We start from the raw sequence: 23,915 nt of genomic DNA, 5'->3' as shown, positions 1-23,915 counted from the left end.
TTTGATTTTTAGACATCAGTCAACGGTGTCGTCGTGCAAAATGGCTTAGCCACCACCCAGACCAACAATAAAGCGGCCACTGGCGAAGAAGTTCCGCAGAGCATAGTAATAACGACGCGCACCCAATACGGCTTACCGGATGATGCTGTAGTATACTGCAATTTCAACCAATTGTATAAGATCGACCCCCTTACCCTCCACATGTGGGTCTACATTCTGAAAAATGTACCAAATTCCGTTTTGTGGCTATTGCGCTTCCCGGCTGGAGGAGAACCAAACTTACAACTTGCCGCAGAACAGCTAGGTATTGAATTTCATTTACTATAATTTTGATCCAACGTTAATTTTTTCATATGAGCCGAGTTTTTTTAAAGTGAGTTAATAATAGTTTTATTCCGATAGTAATCATGGTTGATAAGTTTACTGCATCACATATAGGGCTCTAAATTATTCATAGTTTTCAACTATTCGAATATTGAATTATTTAACCAATTAATTGCCTGTAAAATAATATTTAATTAAAAAATAATTATTATTTTAATTAATAATTAATTACCTTCATAATCATTCAACTTTTGAATTTTATAAAATATGCATAACACAATGTTTTGCGAATTACTTTGAGGGCATCAAAAGGAAAATACTTAATTTATTATTTTATATTTTACACAAGAACACGGTAAATTGGGAACGTGTTATTTGGGTGCGTGTAGTTGGGGGGAAACTTTTTTGCCATACGTACGAATAAGGCGCGTGTGGTGAGATATTCTCTCTTTGGCTTGCTTACACATAGTGTAACGAGCACCCAAATAGTTCGTCCCCAATTTACCGTGTTATTCAGATAAAACTTAGCCGGTTTGTTAATTTATATATGTATATGTACATAATAACAACCCATCTTCATGTTCAAAATCGTCCATTTTTTTTTATTGCTTAGGTTCTATATCCTCAATGTTGCTACATTAAAAAAAATGTATCGTAGACGAAAACTTTTTTCAGGGAAATCAAAAGTGTTTTAATTGAATGATAGATTTTACATGCTTTAAATTTTTCAATGAAAATTCTCGTATTTTCAGTGTATGTTGCTTACATAAAATAATATATAAACAATATACACAAATACCATTTTTCGTGATGTGTCTCATTATTTTAACAAATGGCACATGCTTATGGCAAAATTTAAGGTAAGCAAATTACGTGTCTCAAAATGAATAAATACGAAAATTCGTCATGTACTTACAGTAACGAAATTTGAGAAAATATTATGCACATGTTCCAAGATCCATAATGATAAAAAATGAACCATTGAAAGTGCACTTGAAAGTGCACTTTCGCTAATGGCCAATTCTACGAAGCCATATTGAATCTCGGTACGACCGTTTCAATTCTCCATGTTTTCATTTCACAAAACAATTCACTGTTTTGACCAACATTTGGTCATTATATGTATATCTGATTATACTGTGGGACATCACTGAACGGCTTCAATGTAATTTTAAAATTTTAAAAATGATTGACCTGGTCAATCAGATGACTCACAGGCAATGTCTTGAACGAGACTTGATAGTTATATTACATTTCAGGCTTGCCACAAGGACGTATCATATTTTCAAACGTCGCTGCTAAGGAAGAGCATGTACGCAGGGGACAGCTGGCCGACGTTTGCCTGGACACGCCGTTGTGCAATGGCCACACGACTAGCATGGACGTGTTGTGGACGGGAACGCCCGTTGTCACACTACCCGGTGAAACACTGGCTTCGAGGTTAATATAATTTTTATTATTATTTTGGATTGGATTTGTGTAATATAGCCATTTTTCATTATAGAGTTGCGGCTTCACAATTGAACACACTTGGCAGTCCAGAATTGATAGCGAAAACTCGGCATGAGTATCAAGATATAGCTGTAAGATTGGGAACGGATAGAGAATAGTAAGTGTTTGATTGCATCTCTTACTTAATAAAAATAACATTCTTTTAATCATTAATCGGTCGATTACCTTATGTGAAATCATATAATTGAGCCACGCGTTTTTTTTATGAAATTGATAATAGATAGGTATTTTTAGATAATGCTACCTTGAACTATGATTAAAAAATCGAATGATATTCAGATTCTTATATTAATTATTCAGACTAAGAAAAAGTATTATTGTAGCCTTTTTAAAATTGCACTGAGAATATATTGCCAATGTGAAACGTCTAGAATCAATATCAGGCATGCAATTTTTTATGGTTTCTTTATTATGTACGAAGAAATGTAGAGCACATATGCACCTATAAGACTACTACTATAGAATCGAATAAATTTGTTTTTCACTGTGAATGCAGACTTGTTCTATAAAAAAATAATTAAAATTAGATATATTATCAATCAAACAGAGACAATTCGTTACTTTTTGTAGTTTGTCGATGTGCTATTTCGATTCTCAAAATAATTTCAGTACAGTCCCATTCTCAAATATTTACTTACTTTGGTTAACATCAAATTAAAATATAATGATTATTTATTTAAATTCAATCTTTTGGTACGTTTATTTATTTAGATTAAATTAAGAACATCGTAACCTAACAGGTTACCCTAATGCGTCATGAGGCTCGAAAACAATAACTATTATTTCAATGCACAAAAAAATATATGTATATATCATATATAATTAAAATAATAAAATAAAATCGTAAAATATCAGAATTAAATGATACAAACTGGACCAGCTCCTCGTAGCTAACATTAAACAGGTCAATGTGTAATGCCAGCGTATTAAGGAGCCGGATGGCTACAGCCATAGGCGAGTCGACAAATGTGGTAATACAATTTTAAATTATCCGCGTACGGAAGAAAACTTGAATTTGTAACTGCCGTATTTATGTCATTAATAAATAACATAAAGAGCAGAGTGCCCAAGTTGGACCCTTGAGGAATCCCCGAAGGGGTGAAATAGTCTTTCGACAATTGGCCGCCGTAGGTTACAAACTGTCTACCATCACTTAAATAACTCGAGAATAAGCGAGTTAAATCATCCGAGCAACTGAGGTTGGACAATTTTTTTTAATAATAACCCAAACTGTTGAAGGCCTTTTCAAAATTTCTATATATGACATCTACTTAAATTCCTGCATCGAGAGATTTTGTCACCGTTTTGGTGAAAGACAGAAGGTTAGTAACAGTGAAACGGGCAGGACGAAACCCATGATGTTGGTCCAACAAAACTTACCGAAAATATCTATGAATAATTATTTTAAGGAAATTAATAAAAAAAATGCCTTTACGATTTCGAAAAATATTTGTGAATAGAATGTTTAGGTAGTGTCTAATATGACTGAAATTCACAGAATTCGTTCGTTGAACGAAACGAAATATTCGAATGGCTGAGCCTTTATTATCGTTTAATGCTTATCTGTTTTTGCGATAAGCATCAGTTCAATAGTTTGATTGCAGTTAATTTATTTCTAGTTATTTAATTTATATGCAAGTCTGTACAAAACAATCGCCAATATGGATCCGATCTTTATGTATATCAAATTCATTCCAAACATTATTATTTAAGCAATTAATTGATTTTTTGCACTAATTGATTAAATAAATTAATATTGGTAAAAATCGAAAAAATAATATATTCGAATACTTCATCGATTTTTTATCAATATTCATATAGTTAAAAACTACAAATAATTGAGAATCTTAGCTGCAAGGGAAGTTTTTCGATTGTGTTTGTTTTAAAAATACATTACTTCGTTCATATCTATGCACTGTTAGTACTTAAAAGCATGTACAAGTCAAGGCTTGTTGATTACAATATTTTTTATTTACCTTTGGCTTCAAGTGATTTAATAATTATTTTTATTTTTCAGTTTGAAAGCAATCAGAGCCAAAGTATGGATAGCGCGCATGGAAAGTGCTTTATTTGACTGTTCAGCATACGCGCGAGGTATGGAGTTGGTCTTCTCGAAAATGTGGGGCAGACATGCGAGAGGAGAGAAGCCCGACCATGTGCGTTCGATCGACCGATCGGCCACCATCAAGCTAAACGGAGTTTAGAAAAGGCTATTGTCGCGTACATTTAGAAGATATAATACGTTATCGGATAATAACTGATCGAATGTAATTTTAAAGAATTTTTATATACTTTTTTCCAATCATTTAATTAACTTATTATGTTGTACATAAGTTAATTTAACTACTTTTTATATTAAAACAAAGTCTATTTTGCTTCTTTATATAATTCGTAATCTCATTTTTTGAAAACATATATTAGATTTAATATAATATGTAGTACTTCAAAACGTATGCAATAAGTAATAAGTCTTCTCAATCATTGAAACTTTGTTTTTATATTGTACATATATGTATACAATTTTAATCATAGATTAATGATGATAATTAGTTTTAGACAATTCTACTCGTATTTGTAAATTGTGTAATAATTTTTAAGCATTTCCGGCTATGTCCAATTGAAAACCATAGGTTTATGAGACTGATCGTGTCTAAGCATTTGACTCGAGTGACTCCCAAACTTCTTTTAATTACCCATTATAACATTTTTTTTTACCATTTGAATGTGTAGCAATACTACAAGTACGTATTATGTATGTATATATCGAACGCCGTACTTCTTTTTATAATGTTAAATAATATAAAACTAATATAATATAATTATTTTTGCGATGTCTAGACTTTTTGAGTAGTGCCACTCAAACTTCTTTTATAACATTTTTTTGAAGTAATAGTACAAGTACATATTATACGTATATGTGTGTATCGAAAACTGTACTTCTTTTTTATATATTCAAATAATATAAAACAAATATAATATAAATATTTTTGCCATGTATAGGCATTTGATTTGAGTGGCTACCAAATTTCTTTAACTTTTTTTATTATTATTCAAATATGATGCAATAGTACAAGTACGTTTTATGTATGTATATATCGAACAACGTACTTTTTATCTTTAAAGGTTATCAATATAAAACCAATATGATTGAAATATTTCTGCCCAGTTATTTTATCATTAATATTAGTTATATTATGTATACGCAGGTTCAGGATTTTGACTAGTGCATATTTAACATTTTTTTACACATAACATTTGTTTTACCATTAAAATGTGTTGCCAAAGTACAAGCACGTAATAAATATGTATATATCGAAAAAAACGTACTTCTTTTCTACATGCTAAATATCATAAAACCATAATTTATGCCATGTCTAGGTCTTTCCTAACATCTTTTAATTACACGTTATAACATTTGTTTTATTATTAACAGTGTAGTAATATCACAAGTACGTACTTTATATGTAAATATCGATAAATGTACTTTCTTTATATATATTAATAATGTAATGGAAATACCTTTGCCAATTTTAGGCTTTTGACTAGTGCCTCTTAAACTTTGGTTCAAATACATTTATTTTACCATTAACATGTGTAGCAAAAAGTACAATAACATTCTAAATATGTATATATCAAACACAGTATTGTGTTAAATAATTTAAACCAATATAATATAATTATTTTTGCCATGTCTAGGCTTTTGAATCTAGTGCCTCTCAAACTTATTTTAATAACACATTTAACATTTTTTACCATAATACGTGTAATACTAGTACAAGTACATATTATATATGTATATATTGAAAACTATGATACTTCTTTTAAATAGCTGTATAGTACAAAACCAATATAATGGAAATATTTTGACTAGTGCCTCTTAAACTTTTTTAATACGCATTATAACATTTGTTTTACTAATAAAATGTGTAATAAAAGTACAAGTGCGTACTAAATATGTATATATTGAAAACCATATTTTTTTCTATAATATTGAATAATGTAAATCTAATATAATATAATTATTTTTGCCGTGTCTAGGCTTTGTTTTCTAGTGCCTCTCAAATTTTTTTCAATTAAGCAATACAATATATTACCATTTAAATGTGTAACAATAGTACAAGTACGAATTATATATGTATATATAGAAAACCATACTTATTTTTTTATAATGGTAAATAATAGAAAAGTTTTTGCCATATGTAGGCATTTCACTCGAGTGCCTCTCAGACTTTTTTTAATCACACATTATAACATTTTTTTGCTATTTAAATGTGTAGTAATAGTAAAGTATGTATAATATATGTATATATCGAACATCATACTTTTAATAATATAATAGCAATATAATATAATTACTTTTGCCATGTCTAGGCGATTAATTTGAGTGGCTCCCAAATTTCTTTTAAACTCATAACTTTTTTTATTATTTAAATGTGTAGCAATGGTACAAGTACGTATTATATGTATATATCGAACAATACTTTTTTTCTATAAAGATTAATAATATAAAATTAATATGATAGAAATATTTCTGCCCATATGTCAAATTTATACTTTTTTATCATTAATATTAGTTGTATTATATATATATACGCACAATCGTTTTGCGTAAAAATATTTTATTGCCATAACGAAAACTTATGAAGTATATCCCGCCTCGATATATATAAGAATATGTATATATGGAAATACAATCTTACTTCTTTTGACTTGTTAACTCGTGTAATATTGTGATATACATATAAAAAAAATACGCATTTCGTGTGTATAATTCAGATCTTTGGCCAGTCAGTGGTAGTATAATTAAATATATCGTGGTTTAAACATAATTTTAATGCTTGTGTATGAAACCAAAAAAGTGGAATACTGCAATTAAATCCGGTTGTAATGTTAACCATAATATAAATTATTTTTCTAAAAACTAAGAACGTCTCTTGTGAAATGTTGCGCAATGATTTGTTGGAGATGATGAAAAGTACACGTTTCACTTTGTGTAGATTGTGGAATTATGTGATTAGTAGTTATGTATGTATATTTTGAAAAATAAAATTTTTGTGAAACAAATATTTTTTAAACATACATAATGTTACTCTTATCCAAGTTTTTCCTCACTATTATTATCCTTTCTGCACAATCCTTTTTCGTATCATGTTTTTGCGATAGTGATGTTTATTGCCAAATGGATTAGGTTTAGATGATTTCTATGCCAATATTTTTATTAATATTTCAGTATTTGATAAATATAAAAAACAATCACCTATCCATAACGTAAATTTAGAATATTTAATTTCATTCTTAAGGCGTCATAAAAGGGTGACAAATTGTGCATAAAGAACTAGAGACCATTCGCAGTGTTGTCAATTCCTGCTAAATAATTATTCATAAATACGTCTTTAATCACTTTCGGCAAGTTTTGTTGGACCAACAGTATGTAATTCGTCCCGCTCGTTTCACTGTTATTATTTTTCTATTTTTCACCAATAGTACAAGTAGACATTGTTTATAATGATTTTGAGAAGGCCTTCGACAAGGTTTGTTAAGAGTTATTATTAAAAATATTGTTGGACCTTTGTTAATTATTTGAGCGATCGTAGACAATTTGTAACCTACGGTGGCCGATTGTCGAAAGAATATTTCAACCTTTCAGTGGTTCCTAGGCTCTTCACCAAATAAAAATTAGTTTAAAATATTAGATAATTGAAAAATCAGATTTAAATTCGCCAGCGTTTGGGTCTAATTTTTTCGAGTATCCTAATCTACTGGGTAAATATTATCGTTGTTCATTGGAAAGTTATCGCCGCTACTTGTACCACAATCAGTGACCTTTGTTATAAACGGTTAGCGTTAAAACTGTACGCAAAAAATATTTTCGCTATTAACACAGGATTGACTGAGATAAATGGAATATTGTTTATTTAACGGTATTTAGTAAAAACCATAAGGGAGGTCTTTGGAAGTGTATCAGCAGAGGTTAAAGTAAATCATTTGATTGTCTTCATGCGTGCACCACCTCTCGTTTCATTACATTAAGCCAATCGAATGATTTACTTTTACCTCTGCTGGTACACTTTCAAAGGGCCTTTTAAATATGTTTATTTCAATATCATAAAAAAAAATTACAGACATACTAATTATATATAATAGTGGACATGTTATTGGTTTATAACCATTTTTATGTTTACAATTAGTTATTAGCTTAATTTAATAATAAATAAGAATATAAGTTATAATTTAAGGAAAAATTTAAAAAACCTTTTACAATTTAACACAGTAAAACTCCTACGGTATGGTTGTGTTAGTTCCAGCGTATGTGTGTTTTGGATAAAAAGTGGAAGGCGTGATGTTCACTGCTCTAAAGCAATATGTACTTTGACATTTTGTGCTTGTATTTAAATTTAATGTTGTTTTTATCATAGTCACCGATACACAAAATTAGTGGATTAGTATGGTAGTATAGTTAGTATAAGTACAAGTCAAATAGTTTTAAGTTGGTAGGGTAATTATTTAAAAAAATATTATAAATTATGTAAATACCAAGAAAAAACTAATATCTCACATGTTTATATTTTGGGGGTTAAAAAATATATCTTCAAATGTAATCTTTTCAACTATTGTTAATTTTATATTATTTATAATATTTTCTCGAAGAAGTAAATATTGCACTGTTGCTTTATTAAATATATGTAATATTAAATATGTAATTATATATCAACTAATTAGTATCCGAGTACATACGAACAATTTCCAAAAATAGTGGAAGGCTTGGAAGTCTGCTCTAGTCACAACCGCGCCGCTACAGGTAGATATACAGCGGAAAATCGAATGGCGAGTAATCGGCTATTCTCGGCGATAGTAGACAATTTGTAACCTATGGCGGCCGATTGTCAAAAGAGTATTTTACCCTTTCGAGGGTTCCTCAAGGGTCCAAGCTGGTTCCTCTGCTCTTTATGTTATTTATTATTTATATAAATACGGCAGTTACAAATTCACGTTTTCTTATGTATGCAGATGATTTAATATTATATAAATGCATTTGATCTGTTGCAGACTCCTCTCTACAGTTTGATTTAGGCTCTAAATAACCTAGGACCGGCCCTGCACGTACAAGCGAATCCGTGCAAGAGAAAAGGGGATATACGCACCGTCCGATATACTTACACATCTCTCTCTTGCGAAATTCTCTGACAATATTTGCAATGATGAATTTTGCTAGAATAAAACCTAGATTATATTACTAAAGATTAAAAACTTTTTTGCACACAGGTGCGAAAATCCACGAATCAGCCTTTATCCTAAACTTATTTTATAATAAATTTCAATAGTAAAAATCTACGTGTATTTTATATGAATATTTGAGATGAGTTATGTAACAAATGAACTTAGGTTTTTTTTCTTTGAAATACGAGCTCATTTCCAAAACGAATTACACTCGTGAAACGAGATTTTACTGTACTCTGTTGTTACCATGTATATTGTTAAAACCTAAAAATAAAACGAGCTTGTTACACAAATCTGGACTGTGAAATCAATATTTTATTATTATTTATTAAAATCTTTTATGACTCTATAAATTGATTGATTCGGCGTGAATTCGTGTCATAGCAAAACATCGTTCTTCAGTCAAAGAATTTCGACACACCAACGTGACTAACAAATACACACACACATCTATACATACACACGCATAAAGCAAACACATTACATAGCACAAGCGTCTCGACGTTTCAGTACCCATTGTGTATAGTGGCAGCAGTACGCTTGCGCCGATCGATCTCCCGATCGGAGCAACCCCGACAACGAGGGTTGTATCCTTGCACCTGACCCCGCACCCGGTCGTCCTTCGGCGGCACCTTGAGCCGGCCCTGGCATCCTCGCAGCCATGAGCCGGCCCTGCCCTACAAATCAAATCTCAGCATTCTTCTCCCGGCCATTGTGATGGAGGTGAGTTCTCCTGCTTATACTAGATACTTAAAAAGAGACAATCGATTCGGATTATTTTTATTATATTCGAAGGGTGACGTTGGCATTGACGACATCAAGGTCGTATCGATTTTTTCAGTTTTGTTGCAAGCGTGCGATGCGTATGCAAAAGTTCTCTATCATCATTGCTTTTAGAGTCGTCTTTTTTTTTAGGATCTTAAAACAAATGCAATGCGTACCTTTCAAATCTTCTCATTGTATTACTTTTACTAAATTTTAAATTTACTCAGGACTGGGTGGCACAAAAGCCGTGTAAAAAAGTATTCAAGGAGACTCTCCTTGGTTAAGATTTGCCCAGTTTTGATAAAATTTCCATTAAATAAAAAAAACAATACACACATAAAACTTATTGTTAAAATGATTTTTAGTTATATGTGTTAATTTTTTTGTTATTAAATATGTATTTATTTACTGCCATATGGTTGATACGTTTTGAAAAATCATAAGTATTTTTAACAATATCTTTTTTAATACTCAATATAGAAAATGCATTAAATCGTTCTGCAGACATTGAGCGAATTTAATTGTTAATACTTTTTAATTTCCTAAAATAGCGCTCAACATATGTTACAATAACGACAAATGTAAAGAAATTCGAAGTACAGTTAATATTATACATTAAGTAAAATACCATCGCTATTAATCTTTAAGATAAAATGCAACAGATATGTTTTAAAAAGGTTATAAAAACTCAAAATCGATTGCTATTTTTTATATCTGTAATTTGCACAATAACCGTATCAATTACAAGATTAAAAAATATATGTACCTGAATTCTTATTCTAGCAACTCATCACATAATATTTCATTTTTATTTATTAAGCTAATATAGCTGATTGTTTATACAGTAAACAAATTTAATCAAAACATATTATACAAACATTATATAAAAAAATATTTCTGAATGCACAAAGGCGTTTCTTATTCCTTTGAGGAAACCCTCAACATTTTTATATAACCCTCAATATTATTATATAAGTCCACGCCTCGTGCAACATCCCCTGGCCGTACCAGGGACGTCATTTAAAGCATTTGCCTCCCCTTTGAAGAAAATGTAAAAAGCAGCATTTAATTAAATACAATGAATCTTAATTAAAAATTTAAAATAAAGCAGTCTCGACTCTATCCCGAAAATATATAAAAAAATATGGATTATCAGTGAAATCATATATATATTTTATATGATTTCAACATGCTCTGAAGCATTTGCACACCCCTCCCCCCTTGAATTTGCAGCCCCCTTGAGAGCTATCCATTTCATCATTATTTATAATTGAGAGAGAGGTTGAAAGTTTCGGTTTACGCCCCTACTATTAGTTCTAAAGCACACGATACGGATTTAATTCAATATACAGTGGTACCTCGGTTTTCGTCGATTTTTTCCGCGAAAAATTTGTCTCGGTTTTCGTCCGTTTGCCTTGGATTTCGTCGGCGTACGCGACCCACGCGCTGCGCAGTGAGCACTACTTGCCAGTGTTAGGGTTTTTGTGCTTTTTATAATGATTGCGAGTGTTAATACATACTACTATTACATGCCTCGTAATGTTAATACATACTATATATATTATAATTGCCTCGGTTTTCGTCGGTTTCGGATTTCAACGATTTTTTTCGGACGGATTATTGACGTACACTGTCTGTACTTATCAAACGCTCGTTACCGAGCGTTTGATAAGTACAGACGCCGACACGATTTTATTGCTTTTGACGTGAATTTTTATCTTCTGAGAAATGATAATTGTTTTTTTGCGCTCTCCTTTTGGCCAAAATTCAGTTTAGATGTACTTCATTCGATAACCTTTAATATAAACGCTAGATAAACGAGCGTTCCCACTGCGATGGCTCCGATTTTATCGTTTTTGACGTGGATTTTTGACTTCTGAGAAGAGATAATATTGGTCAAAGTTTTGTTTAGGTATGCTACATTCGATTCTCACGTATTGTAAGTCGTAATTTTGTTATATAAAAAATTTATATGCGATAGATAAGTGAGCGTTTCTACTGCGATAGTGACGACGTGATTTTATTGCTTTTTACATTTTTGCACTTAATATTATTATACAACTTCACACCTCCGTACAACATTTCCCCGGGATTGTCTCTATTTCTATTACATCTTAATTTTTCATTAAAGACTAATACGCAACCATTTTTCACCATAAGTAAGCAAAATGGTTTGTTTGTATGGCGTGAAAGAAGAAAACATATTGTTCTCATCTTTCAATGTATTCGGGAGCAATTTTCTTAGCTTTTATTTTTTTAACAATCGAAGCAATTGCTGCTTACTGTAAAGGTTTTTAAAAATTTTTAACACCCTACTTTTTCTTTTATTCATTACGCATATCTTACGACATGATTCTGTAGCATTTGACCCAGAACTAATCTCATAAAGCAAACATGCTCGAATTACACTCGATTCAATCAATATTTTAAAATATAGAAATGATCCAATAATCTGATGCAATAATACTGCTATATTAATAATATGTTTAACAAACTGCGATAAATAATTGCATCGAACTCAAACGAAAACCACATTAAGCTTTATGGTAACCTAATAGCTGTAAGATAAGAGTTACGTGCTAATTCAGCCCCTTCATAAAGCAAGGATTCTCAACTGATTTCAATATTGTGAATTTAAAAAATATTTTTTTATCAGAAACACGAATAAAATTGGTGTTTGTATGTAAGGCGAAATTATTTATATATAAATGATTATTATTGTGAAATAATTTTTGAGTTAAATACAGTTCAAGCGATATTTTAATCTTGACTGCGTCTGTAGACACAAGTTTTCTCTAAAGTTGAACCAGGGTAGACGTAAAGAGGGAAGCGGCTGCTTTTGATTAATGCTTGGCGTATCTACGCCGTGCATTAACCGTTCAAATCAACTCTCTTGTGTACCTAATCGAGATCAGATTTCTTTATTTCTATTATCTTTCTTACAATAATATTTGCGTAACCGTTAGGGGTTTAACAGGTGGGGAGTTGGCAACACTGTACTTACTGTCAATGTAAAATAATACGTTTTTAACGCCCAAAGCGTGGCAGTGTATGATGATCCTCACATACAAAAGCAATTGTTAGCGGGCCGTAAAACAATTTTTATTGCGTTTTTATCACGTATATGCGTATATAAGTCCTGTTCTCACGGCTAATGCGTCAATTTCAAGTACTCTATAATACACGCTGCCTATTTTTTTTGCTAGGTTCATGTTTATTGGTATTGTTTAACTTTAAAGTTGCTTCTTAGGTAATTTTGATATTTTATTAAAATTAAATATTTCATACAACACGATCAATTCTTCTAAATAAGATATAAAGAAATAATAGGCTGGAGAAAGTGCTGGTGGGAGCGGATTCTGAATGGTGGGAGTTTAAGCTCACCCTCTTTCACCGCGATGGCTAATCACTAAGATTTGTGAGTGTAATTATTTTATTATCGGAACACTTGGCGTAGCGTGATCTTGGAAAGAATCGGCAACCTCGCACTTTTCATTTCGTATTCAACTTTTTTGTCAATGTAATACATTTGTGCGCGTGTAAATAATCCATCTAATGTGGTCACTAGGCATTCTATTTCATTTCTCGAGAAATGAGAATTCTCTACTTTACAAAAACAATACAAATAAAACGTTTTTGGATTATCGAAAAAGAAAAATAGCCCTAAATCGTCTCGTAAACTTGTTGATCATTCAAATACTTTCTTTCGAGAAAGTATGCATATTTTCAAACATCTGGCACGAGCACCTTCGGAAAGGTTACTTATCTGAGTGTCTTCTTTTATTACTTAAGCAAAAATAAAGTGAATTTAAATGTAAAAAATTTTTAAACAATTTATAATACATGAAATATGCATATTATGCATGATCACGCCTTTACTTATGCAGCGTTATAAAAAAAGCAGGAGTTGTAAATATTTTAAAAATATTCGTACAATGTTAAATAATAAAATATGCTTTATAAAATTTCTAATGAAAATTTTTAATTTGATATTTTTTTCAAAAAATTATCGAAAAGAAACAGTAGTCACGTGTGGTGTGCACCATTGCCGACAACTTGACTATCTGTAGTAAAGACTTCTGGGACTTATGGCGCTTTTATTATGCAAATAAATTGTTTCTTGGTCTTTATTATGTCTAATTGTTATATACTCTGATTTATAATATATGTATTCCTAATATTGTATGATTCAAGATTGAGACGCAATTGCTCTGCTATGACGTAATTTGTTGATCGCCAAAACCGAGTTATATAAGCGTTTGTTTATGGTGAAGCAATTAGAGTAAACAAGGGATTGCTTTTTATACCATTCATATGATGGTGAGGGAAATGCGTCACAAATTATATCATTCGTTTAATCGAAGCGACGAATCCATGGTGTACTCGATATCGAAAACGGTACGGTACTTGTTACCTTATGAAATGTGTCATAAGGAAATGCGTCACAGGTTGAATGTGTATAAATATAGAAAGGAAATAAAGGGAGAACTTGATTTTGAGCTCGGAGAGATGGAGAATGACAGAGCCAATACAAAAGTTTACTCATTTAACAAATCGTTCGCCCAATAAATATTTAATAATAATACACAATTAAATTTAAATATCTAGATATGCAAATCTGTATATGGGCTTTCGAATGACATCATTATAATAATGTTATTCTATTTCAGAGCATGGATTCACCAAAGCTAAACGAAAAAACGCACAAGTCAACCAACTTCCATTCCGGCGCCATCAGCAAGAGGCAGCAGTCGCAGCACCAAAATGAGATCTCAAAAGACGACATGGAAGCATCGACCGTGAGTCACGTCTATTATTTGAGTCACTGTAGAAGATCTTGAATAAGAATGAATAGGCAGCCCTGTTATGGTATATCCGCTATTCCATTTCTGGCGTTCGCGCTTACAACTTCGGCATACGAATTCAATAGTTTCACTTTTAGTTTTTGTTTTTTTTTAAATAATTTAAACGTTTTCAGTCTCAAGTGCTGGAGAAAGTCAAGACGGACCGGGTGGCTGTCACTAAACCGGAAGAAGACTGGAGAAGAAGGACCATCATAGTAGAAAAGAAGAACGGCTCCTACGGTTTCACGTTACAGAGCTACGGAATCCACTACAAGAAGGTAAATCGAATGTTGTGGATTTTGCGATTTTTGCGCGATTGTATTAAGACAACGCGGTTGCTATTTGCGTACTATTTTGTTACTAGTATATCGCGCCTTTATATATAGCGATCAATATAGCGATTGTGTACTGATGTGTATAAATCTATTTAGGAACAAGAGATAGAGATGATCACGTATGTGGATTACGTGGAGTTCGACGGACCGGCTTACAGATCTGGAATGAGGGAAGGTGACGTCATATTGTCCATCAATGGAGTCGATATGGAGAAAGCGGATCATAAGACTTTGGTTAACTTTATCAAGAATTGCGACACCAGAATGAGAATGGTCGTGCTGTTTGAAAATTGTGTTAGAAAGGTAATTTGCATGTGTTTTATTTTTTCCGTCGTTTTCTCGTTGATGAAATTTTCAAAAAATCTTGGATAAAAAAATGTATTTGTCGTTTTTACCTTAATATACCCGAGTGACTAAATTCACGGTCTTCATGCGTCTTTATTTTGTTTTGAAATGATATGCTTCTTCTCAAAAAAATGCTTTTACTCATTTAAAAAACATTTGTGAATAGAATGCTTATCGGTCGTTGCGTGCCTACTATGACCGAAATTCGTAGAATTCGTTCAAAAACGAAATATTGTAAAAGCCCACCTTTTATTATCATTCAACGCTCGTGCAAATTTCGTGTTACGTTTTTAAAATGCAAAGATTTTATTTCAATCAGCTAAATTAAATGATCGCGGTTAATTTATTTCTAGTTATTTCATTTATATGCAAATTCGCTTGAAACATACGCAAATACGGATCTGATCTTTATGTATATCAAATTCGTTTCTTAATAGATATAGTATATACCAGGGGCTCCCAAACCTTTTCGGTTTCCGGCGCCTTTAAAACATCAGAATTTTTCCGCGGCGCCCCAAGTTAAAACATTGCTCTATCATACGGCAAACATTATGTTACTAATAGTTTTACTTCATTTCCAATTCAGAAACGCATTGATATATCTATATCTCTTATGTTGTCTGAATTATATTTTAGTGAAATTAAAAAACTTACCTTTTGAAAAGTTATTACGCACTTAATGGCGAAAATTAAAAAAATAGTCTATATTGAGACAGGACAACCACCAGGATCTCGGTTGCAGCGGCTGGCCACGTGTCCGAACGCATTTTTTTTAATACATATAAGATATTCTCTATGAGCTGTATTAGCTCATTATTAGAAAAGTTTCAATACCAAATATGTCAATTTTAATTAATCACCACGATATTCATCTGTGACATTAGGAAATCTAGGTAAAGCTAATCTGTGATGATCGATTAGAATTATAATTATTTAATAATCACTAATTCTGATCTCCCAGACACGATAAAAAATTAAAAACAGTAAGGATCGTGTGGGATAGAATGAGTTGCTTTGCGATGGTATGGGGCTTTTTACATTTAGCAACTCTATATGAAACTTTGTATGATGCTAGCAAAACATTATGTTATATTGACATATGTTTATAAAAAGTGCCTTTTTGTTGTTTTAATTCTTTAACTTTCTAGTAAAAAAGTTGCGAGGCTTACCAACAAAATTTGAATGTCGTTTTAAGTTACTTGGAAGCTCCGGTGGCAAAACTTTCATACTCCTCTCTATATTCAGCACCATCTTGATCATTCAAGTTTAATAAAAATTTGTCCGTTTTTAGGGTGCTTAGATAAATAACTTTTAAGAATTAATTTAATCACCACACTATTAGGTTTATTCAATAAACAAAAACTTATACGAGCACTGAGTACCGAAAATTACCAAAAAACATCGAATGGATATCCAACTTGCAAGTGCGCATGACGCGTAGGTGGGGGACGCGAAGGGGACGCCGCGCTTGCGCACTAATTTTTTCCGTAACGGCGTATTTGCTGGGCGCATGATCAGATCCGACCGTGAAATTCGCCGAGTTGGACTACTGGATATACTGGAGTCTGTGCAAGATGAGATATGGGAAGCGCTGTCGCCAGATTGCTCACTCCAGCGCAGCCTAGATGAACGTAAATACCGGTAAAATTCACAAACAATTCCTAAATTGTGCGCCGACGCCCTACGGCGCCGCGGCGCACAGTTTGGGAACCTCTGGTAAATACAATAAATTCGATAAAATTATGTATTTCAAATGTTCCATCAATCTTTCAAAATTATTTCAATCGCAGCTGATTTAAAAAAAAATAAAATTAAGTCTTTGATCAAAAAGTATGTAATATTGAATAAAGCATTTTCCTTATGATGCCCTCACTGATTAGTAATTAGTGAGATACATTCCCTTTCACTAAATAGCACCCTTTGTAATGGTAATATTATATATGTATCTTAATATGATTAAGACGCAATTATACTGCGACGAAATTTGTTATTGCAAGAATCGATTTATATGAATATGTATTTATTGAGATTTAATCAGTATAAACAAGGAATTGATTTTTGTATAATCCGTGTGAACGATGCGATGCACAGTGGGGTATTTGCCCGATCTGTCCTGTTCTGAAAATTATTTGTCCATTTGATTCCAAAAGTGCTCTTAGTCAAATATATGGTATTATAAGTGTTAAAAAATACATTATAGAAAAAAAAACTTTTTTTAAAAAAAAAAAAAAATTTTTTTCATGCAATTTTATTATAAAAAATATTTCTTAAATTGTAGGCCATAGGAATAGGAATTAAGTGTAAACGGTCGTTCGTATTTCGCCGCGTAAATTGTTAAAAATATTTTTTTTATTAATAAAATGTATTTTATCATACTCGGTATCGTTTTTATTTTTAAAATGTGTATATTTGGCGAATCTAAGCAAATTTTTATTTTATTTTATTAGTACGCGATCCACAATTTGATGTTTACTGATTTTACCATGGTGATCATATTATTAAAAAATCACAATCATTACAAAAATGTATTTTAGATTTGATGCTAATACGTTAGCTTGTTAAAAACTTATAATGTTTTAAAAGGTTTAGGCTCTAACTTTCGCGACCCGCCCCATTTTTAAGAATAATAGTATGCAATGTGTTAAAATCCGCAGCCAATTTTACATCTGAGCTTTATATTGTACATAAAATCAATATTAAAAAGTGGTTGGAAATATAGCTAATGAACTCAAAATTAGAAAAAAAATGGTACCTACTCAAAACAATATTGTGTGTTTAATATGACAGCTATTGCAAAAAGAGCTATGAAACGTAGTAACACTCACCTGCTTTATCACAATCAATGGTTTTAATTTTTAACTGTACTCAAATAAAATAATAATAATTGTCCAATATACGAGTATGCAATAGACGCGACGCCGAGAAAACGACGCGTGCACTCGAAGGGATGACTGACTTCCGATCGATAGTGGGGGCGCTAGCGTTATGTAGGGGGTGTATGAATCATAATTGTCCGATGCCAATTTATTAGAACGTGTTTCAACACGTGTTTCTTTGAGTGCGAAAATAACCACGCCCCTTTTTGCATCGATTGGTTACTGGAGATGAGAAATGGGTATTGTACAATAACTAAACACGGAAAAGACATTGGAGTATTCCTGGACAAGCCCCATGAACATCTTTGAGGGCCGAAATCCATAAAAAAATAATGCTTTGTTTGCTGAGATTGCAAGGGTGTATTTCGTACTCTTAGAACGCAATCAGACAATTACAGGGAAACGATGTTGTTAACAATTGACAAAATTAAACATCGACAGAATTGCTAAACAGAAAAGGGGTAGTATTTCATCACGCGTGATCATATGTGGCGATGATGACGCAACATTAACTAAACGAATTGAATTGGGATGTTATAAAGCACGCACCCTATTCTCCAGACCTTGCTCTTTCTGATTATCATTTGTTGTTTTCAAATCACTGGATTTTTTTTAAACGGTAAAAATTTTGCTGCAATAGGCCAGTTTAAAACATCCCTTAATGAATTTTTTGCATCAAAGTCAAATGCGTTTTACTCTAAAGTTGTTAATAAGTTGATTAAATGTGGGAGAATGTTATAAGAATCGATGAAAATTATGTATAAAAATGTTTCAAAAGTCATTTCAGCTTATTTCAGGGTGAAGCAAAACTTGAACGATAACAAAATATGGGCCTTTTCAACATGTTGTTTCTTTCAACGAGTAAATTCTGCGAATTCGGTCACAGTAAACATGCCATAAGCAAGCCATTCACAAATGTTTTTCGAAAACATTTTTTTGTTGAGAAGGAGTCTCATTGTTTCGGATTATAAAACCAAAGCATTCGATATAATAGATATTTTAATTAAAAATTATTTAATTAAAACATTTTCATCAATTATAATAAAAATATTTTCATAAATACAGGCGAAAAATCTTTCTTCTTTTGGAGCACTTTTTTTTTTGAAAAAATCATTGATTTGCATTTTTTAAATAAATTTTGTTATATGTGTTTCAAGAGTTTGACACTTTTTTGCGTACTCTCATTGATGTAGCAATAATATTTTATTGTTACAACAACAAAAAAAGATTATTTATTTATTAAAAAAATCTGATGTAAAAAACACATTTTTTTTCCAATGAGAAAGTTTTTCTTAAAACATACATTTCGCGCAAATTTTTAGATTATTTTTGCTAATATTTAACACGTTTATTAAAACAAATTCCATGGACTGATCTGAATGCAGATAAAGTCATGCTCTTGTTTTCACTTCGCCAGCCATCCCTATCATAAAAAAGCAACCGATAAGCTGCGGCGGTGCGCCATTTCTCTTTTACATAACATTATTATTGGGAACTGCTTGGTATCTTTAGACTTGTCTGATATAAAGAAAATGTATTCCATTTTTGTTGACACGACGCGTATATCATACAAAAATATGTAACATTTTAAATTCAGTTTTTGAAAATTTGCACTGAAATAACGGCCAGTGGGATTTTTTGCTTTAACGTGGGTTGGCTGATATTTTGCTTGAGCCTTAGCATAATTTTATTCTCCGCTTCTACTTTCAAGCAATATGGGCATAGTTTCATGGAGATATCGTTTTTAGTAAATAAGATGTATGGTTTAAAACATTTTTTTTGTTCTACTAATATTTCATTTTGTATTACCGGTATTACATTCTCTAATGAGCATCATCCCATATAGCTTTTTCTAAACGTATTATTTTGGTATTATTTCAGGTAGAGCTGCACATCAGATACATAGAGCTGCAGAAGATCCTTCAAGAGAAGATGAACGAACTGGATCGCCTGTGTGTAAGAGAGCGTGAGTTTTTAGACGGAAAATGGAAGACGCATAGTCTTCCTTCTCAAAGAAAGAAAACTACTAACGAAACCGGTGATGAAACACCTGTAGATGACGACGGACCTAGTTTTGCTCATTGTAGGCCCACGGTGTCTACGGAAGACGTAGCTTCTAAGCACAACCACGGCCAAGTGATGCTAACGTATCAATACATTGACGCTGGATACAGGCACTACTTTCTGCAGCCTTCGACATCTAGGAGCGGAGATTACGTCGTCAGCTTAGGACCGCCAAGGAGCAGAAGCGACCATCATCATTTCATAGTGAAGACTCCATGCGATAGCCAAGGGATCAGCATCACGTCTCGACCAATTCAAGGAAACTTCAATCACAATCAATCGAACGGAGTAAGCAATAGCACATGTAATAACAAAGGTTCAAAGAAGAGTTCACACAATCACTCGCACAGATGCAATCCTTGCTATCCACCGCAAAACAATCAAGACAGCGCTAGTTTGGAAGCTTATGATCTCGCTAGTCCTTGCTGCGATCCACACTGCGTACCGAGCACGAGGAGAAGAATGAGACATCATAAGCATCACGATAAAGAGCACCACCACCATCATCACCATCACAAAAAGAAGGACAAGAGCAAGGAGCCTCAAAAGGAGAACAATAAAAGAGAGTCTTCTTCCCAGACTAGATCTAAATCTCAATGCCAATCGGTCGCTTCGCAATCCGTTCCCAGGTATAGATATCTAAACTTTGGAGCAGGTCTGGTGAGTCAATGCAGTCTGCAGTCGTGTACATCGAGCGAAGTGAGCGTCACTGTGCCTACTTGCGAGAGCTCCGTTGCTAGTTACACCACGTCATTAAGTACTGATACGCTCTATTGGGACAATCAAGATTCTAGGCACTCCAGAACACCACCCAAGATGCAGAATTTGAATCATCACCATCATCAAGTGTACCAGCCGCAATATAAGCCGAAATCTTGGGATAATCTAACCACTAAAGCGTTCGGAGGGTATGGATTCGGTTATGGATACTCAGACACTGCGAAGCAGAACGCAAAAGGGCACAATAGGGCGCATAGTACCAAGAGTACTCAAGAGCATCGGAACCATAGGCATTCGACGACCGAGAAACAGATCCAGCACGGGATGTACGTGCATCATCATTCGCACCACAGATACACCCCGCCAACAAAATCTACCGAGAGCCTGTTGGGTGTGAATAAGTATCACGATCCTACTTTGTCGGATTCAAGTCTCTCTTGCGAATGCTTAGACGTCGCTTCACCGGACAGTACTTTAAAATCCACTGGAAGATTCTTCTTAAGAAACTCTGGAAGCATGGGTGCCAGTCCAACGAATCAGAGAAACATGGGATATTATTCTCAGCACATTTTACAACCGCAGCTGAAACGCAACCAGAACATACCGTCTACCAGCTCTGAGATAACTCGTCTATAAAGTGATAAAAACAACAATAATATTAGTAGCGAATTAGCACTATTTCATACGCGACTGTCATATAATATGTTAAAATTAGATATATCGTCACATGATTATTTGTCTGAACCAAAACCATCGATAGGCACTTTCTTAACCCATTACCTACCAGATTTTTGGGATATATGTATGTGTTCTTTTTTTTTTACTGAAAATAGGTTCCATTAAATATTTTAACGGATCACGGCATATGGTAAGTAAAATAAAAAATATTTTATAGTATTTTTTTTATGACATTCTTTCATACAACCAACACGCAGTTCTACATTATAGTCTGAGCATTGTTTCATTGTATTTTTAGCACAGTACATCTTCCTTGTTTACCATCGATCATTCTTTTATGTAATGTTCTTACTTGTTTAGGAACACGTTTATAAAGGTGTGAAGGTCTTCCAGCATTTTTTGGATCAGATATTGATGATAATCAAACATATGTTCTCGTAATACTCTTTAATTTAAACAGATGCATGGTTTTGTTAGAAAGATAATATAGACATGCAACTACTACCGCAGAAAATACCATTTTTTATCATATATTTAGTTATGTTTTATGTTCTAATCTAGTTCATCCACATATATTTATTATAGCGGTTTAAACAGTGAGGTTAAGGGATTTTTAAGCGTTTCTTCTTAGTTCTTGAAAATCTACTTACTTTTTCTAATGGAAATATACCTTCATGAGTCAATAAAATTTTAGCACAATTATTATCGTTCCATATTATAGCAAATATGTAATTTTTAACGTCAAACCTATAGTCAAAATCACTACAAATTTATTTCTTCATATTCTTGTCATTTTTTATTGGAAAGTTATTCATTCAATTATTTTGCACTGTTCCAGTATCAGCAATATTTCTATCCCTTAAAATTTTTATCAACTTGAAACTAGTAAAAAAGTTATCGAAACAGATTTCTTATTATGACTGACGTGCCTAGTCGCATCTTGTAATCTACTTTGATTTAATTCAGCATTGTAGCAATATTCAGTTTTGCCACAACACATTTTTTATTGCTTGAATCTAAAACGTATTGGTTTTTATTTTATAAACTGCTCAAGATAATGTTGGCCATAATACCGAATTATTTGTTCATCAATACAAATATTTTTGTTTATATATAAATAAACACTATTTTGTTTATATAACAATAATACGATTTAAAATTAGTTAGAATCGAATGAAGAATATTTAAGCCGAATTTTGCGCAATGTGAGAGCGCAAAAATCAATTAAAAATATATAGAATGTCGCAGTGTGACGGCGCCGACACGATTTTATTGCTTTTGACGTGGATTTTTGCTTTCTGAGAAGAGATGATTGTTTTTGCGCCCTTCTATTGACCAAAATTCGGTTTGAATATAGTTTTACCAATACTCTCATATCAAACATCCGTATTAATATCGGTAAGAATTACTATCATATTTTTAAAACATACAGTACATGGCCATATTATCAGACCCAAGCAAAATTTTGCATTTTTTCTCTTAATTGCTCTATATCTTATAATTTTTAGTCAGAAAGTTGTTTTCTGTTAAAGGCACTTCGGGGTTATATTTATAATATTTGGTATGTTCCTTTTTTGCTTTAGTAAGTACCTGAATTCGCCTAGACACGCTTTCTATATATTTTTTAATTGTTTCTTGAAGATTCGAATTATGATTCCATTTATAAATCACCTTATTATTGCAATTTTAGCAATCACTCTCTTTAAAAGCTTCCAAACATAATCTTAGTGGTTCATATTAGACGAGTTTTTATGGCCAATTTGATGTTTTTATTCTGCAGAAAAGACATGATGCTCTTAACTTTATGAGAAGGAGCACCATCGTGCATGAATATCTGTTCCTCGCCTCCAGGATGATAAAAAATATTTTTGAGTTGTGGTATAAGGCGTGTCTCCAATACTTTTTTGTATTGATCTTTATGAATCGTATTCTCGACTATGTAAAGACGGCCTGTTTCTTTCCCAGAAATTACTGATAAAATTATGATTCAAGGTGGGTGCTTAACAATAAACACAATAGGCCTGGCCTTCGTTGCGCGAATTTTGTTTTCTCCATCAAAACTTTAAAGACGGACTCATCTGAGAAGCACACATTTAAATTAAAAACTACGCTTTAAATATAAATTATTCGTAACTTAGCATCAAAACTGCGCTATTACCCTTTTCCAATCCTCAATATTGAAATTCTTGTATTTATGATCCCATGCAAGATGCTTCTTAAGCATCAGTTCTACC

General features: G+C 32.4%; 2 protein-coding genes across 5 annotated transcripts in view; both read left to right on the top strand.

Moving 5' to 3' along the window:
* The window catches only part of sxc (O-linked N-acetylglucosamine (GlcNAc) transferase sxc), a 79,765-nt gene extending 72,865 nt beyond the window's left edge, over window positions 1-6,900 (top strand). For all 4 annotated transcript variants that reach the window (XM_088188430.1, XM_088188428.1, XM_088188429.1 and 1 more), the window contains 4 exons: window positions 13-304; window positions 1,584-1,764; window positions 1,829-1,933; window positions 3,854-6,900. In XM_088188430.1, the coding sequence (XP_088044556.1) occupies window positions 13-304; window positions 1,584-1,764; window positions 1,829-1,933; window positions 3,854-4,040 (765 nt within the window). In that variant the 3' untranslated portion in view covers window positions 4,041-6,900. The remainder of the gene's footprint in view (window positions 1-12; window positions 305-1,583; window positions 1,765-1,828; window positions 1,934-3,853) is intronic.
* A 2,662-nt stretch (window positions 6,901-9,562) lies between these two features.
* Window positions 9,563-21,898, top strand: ssp6 (PDZ domain-containing short spindle 6). Its single transcript, XM_088188432.1, has 5 exons — window positions 9,563-9,777; window positions 14,490-14,618; window positions 14,798-14,941; window positions 15,095-15,301; window positions 20,101-21,898. The coding sequence occupies exons 1-5, from the start codon at window positions 9,772-9,774 to the stop codon at window positions 21,637-21,639; spliced, it is 2,025 nt and encodes a 674-aa protein (XP_088044558.1). The 5' UTR covers window positions 9,563-9,771; the 3' UTR covers window positions 21,640-21,898.
* The last annotated feature ends 2,017 nt before the right edge of the window (window positions 21,899-23,915 follow it).

This window comes from Plectrocnemia conspersa, unplaced genomic scaffold (assembly GCF_051122295.1).
Source record: "Plectrocnemia conspersa isolate PC_06_02 unplaced genomic scaffold, ASM5112229v1 ptg000006l, whole genome shotgun sequence".
NCBI classification, from domain to species: Eukaryota; Metazoa; Arthropoda; class Insecta; order Trichoptera; family Polycentropodidae; genus Plectrocnemia; species Plectrocnemia conspersa.
Note: the sequence above shows the minus strand (reverse complement) of the source record. Positions and strands in the feature narration are given on the sequence as shown.

Coding starts and splice junctions, on each gene's coding strand:
- ssp6 (XM_088188432.1), top strand. Junction 14,619..14,797: donor ACGACATGGAAGCATCGACC/GTGAGTCACGTC, acceptor AAACGTTTTCAG/TCTCAAGTGCTGGAGAAAGT. Junction 14,942..15,094: donor ACGGAATCCACTACAAGAAG/GTAAATCGAATG, acceptor AAATCTATTTAG/GAACAAGAGATAGAGATGAT.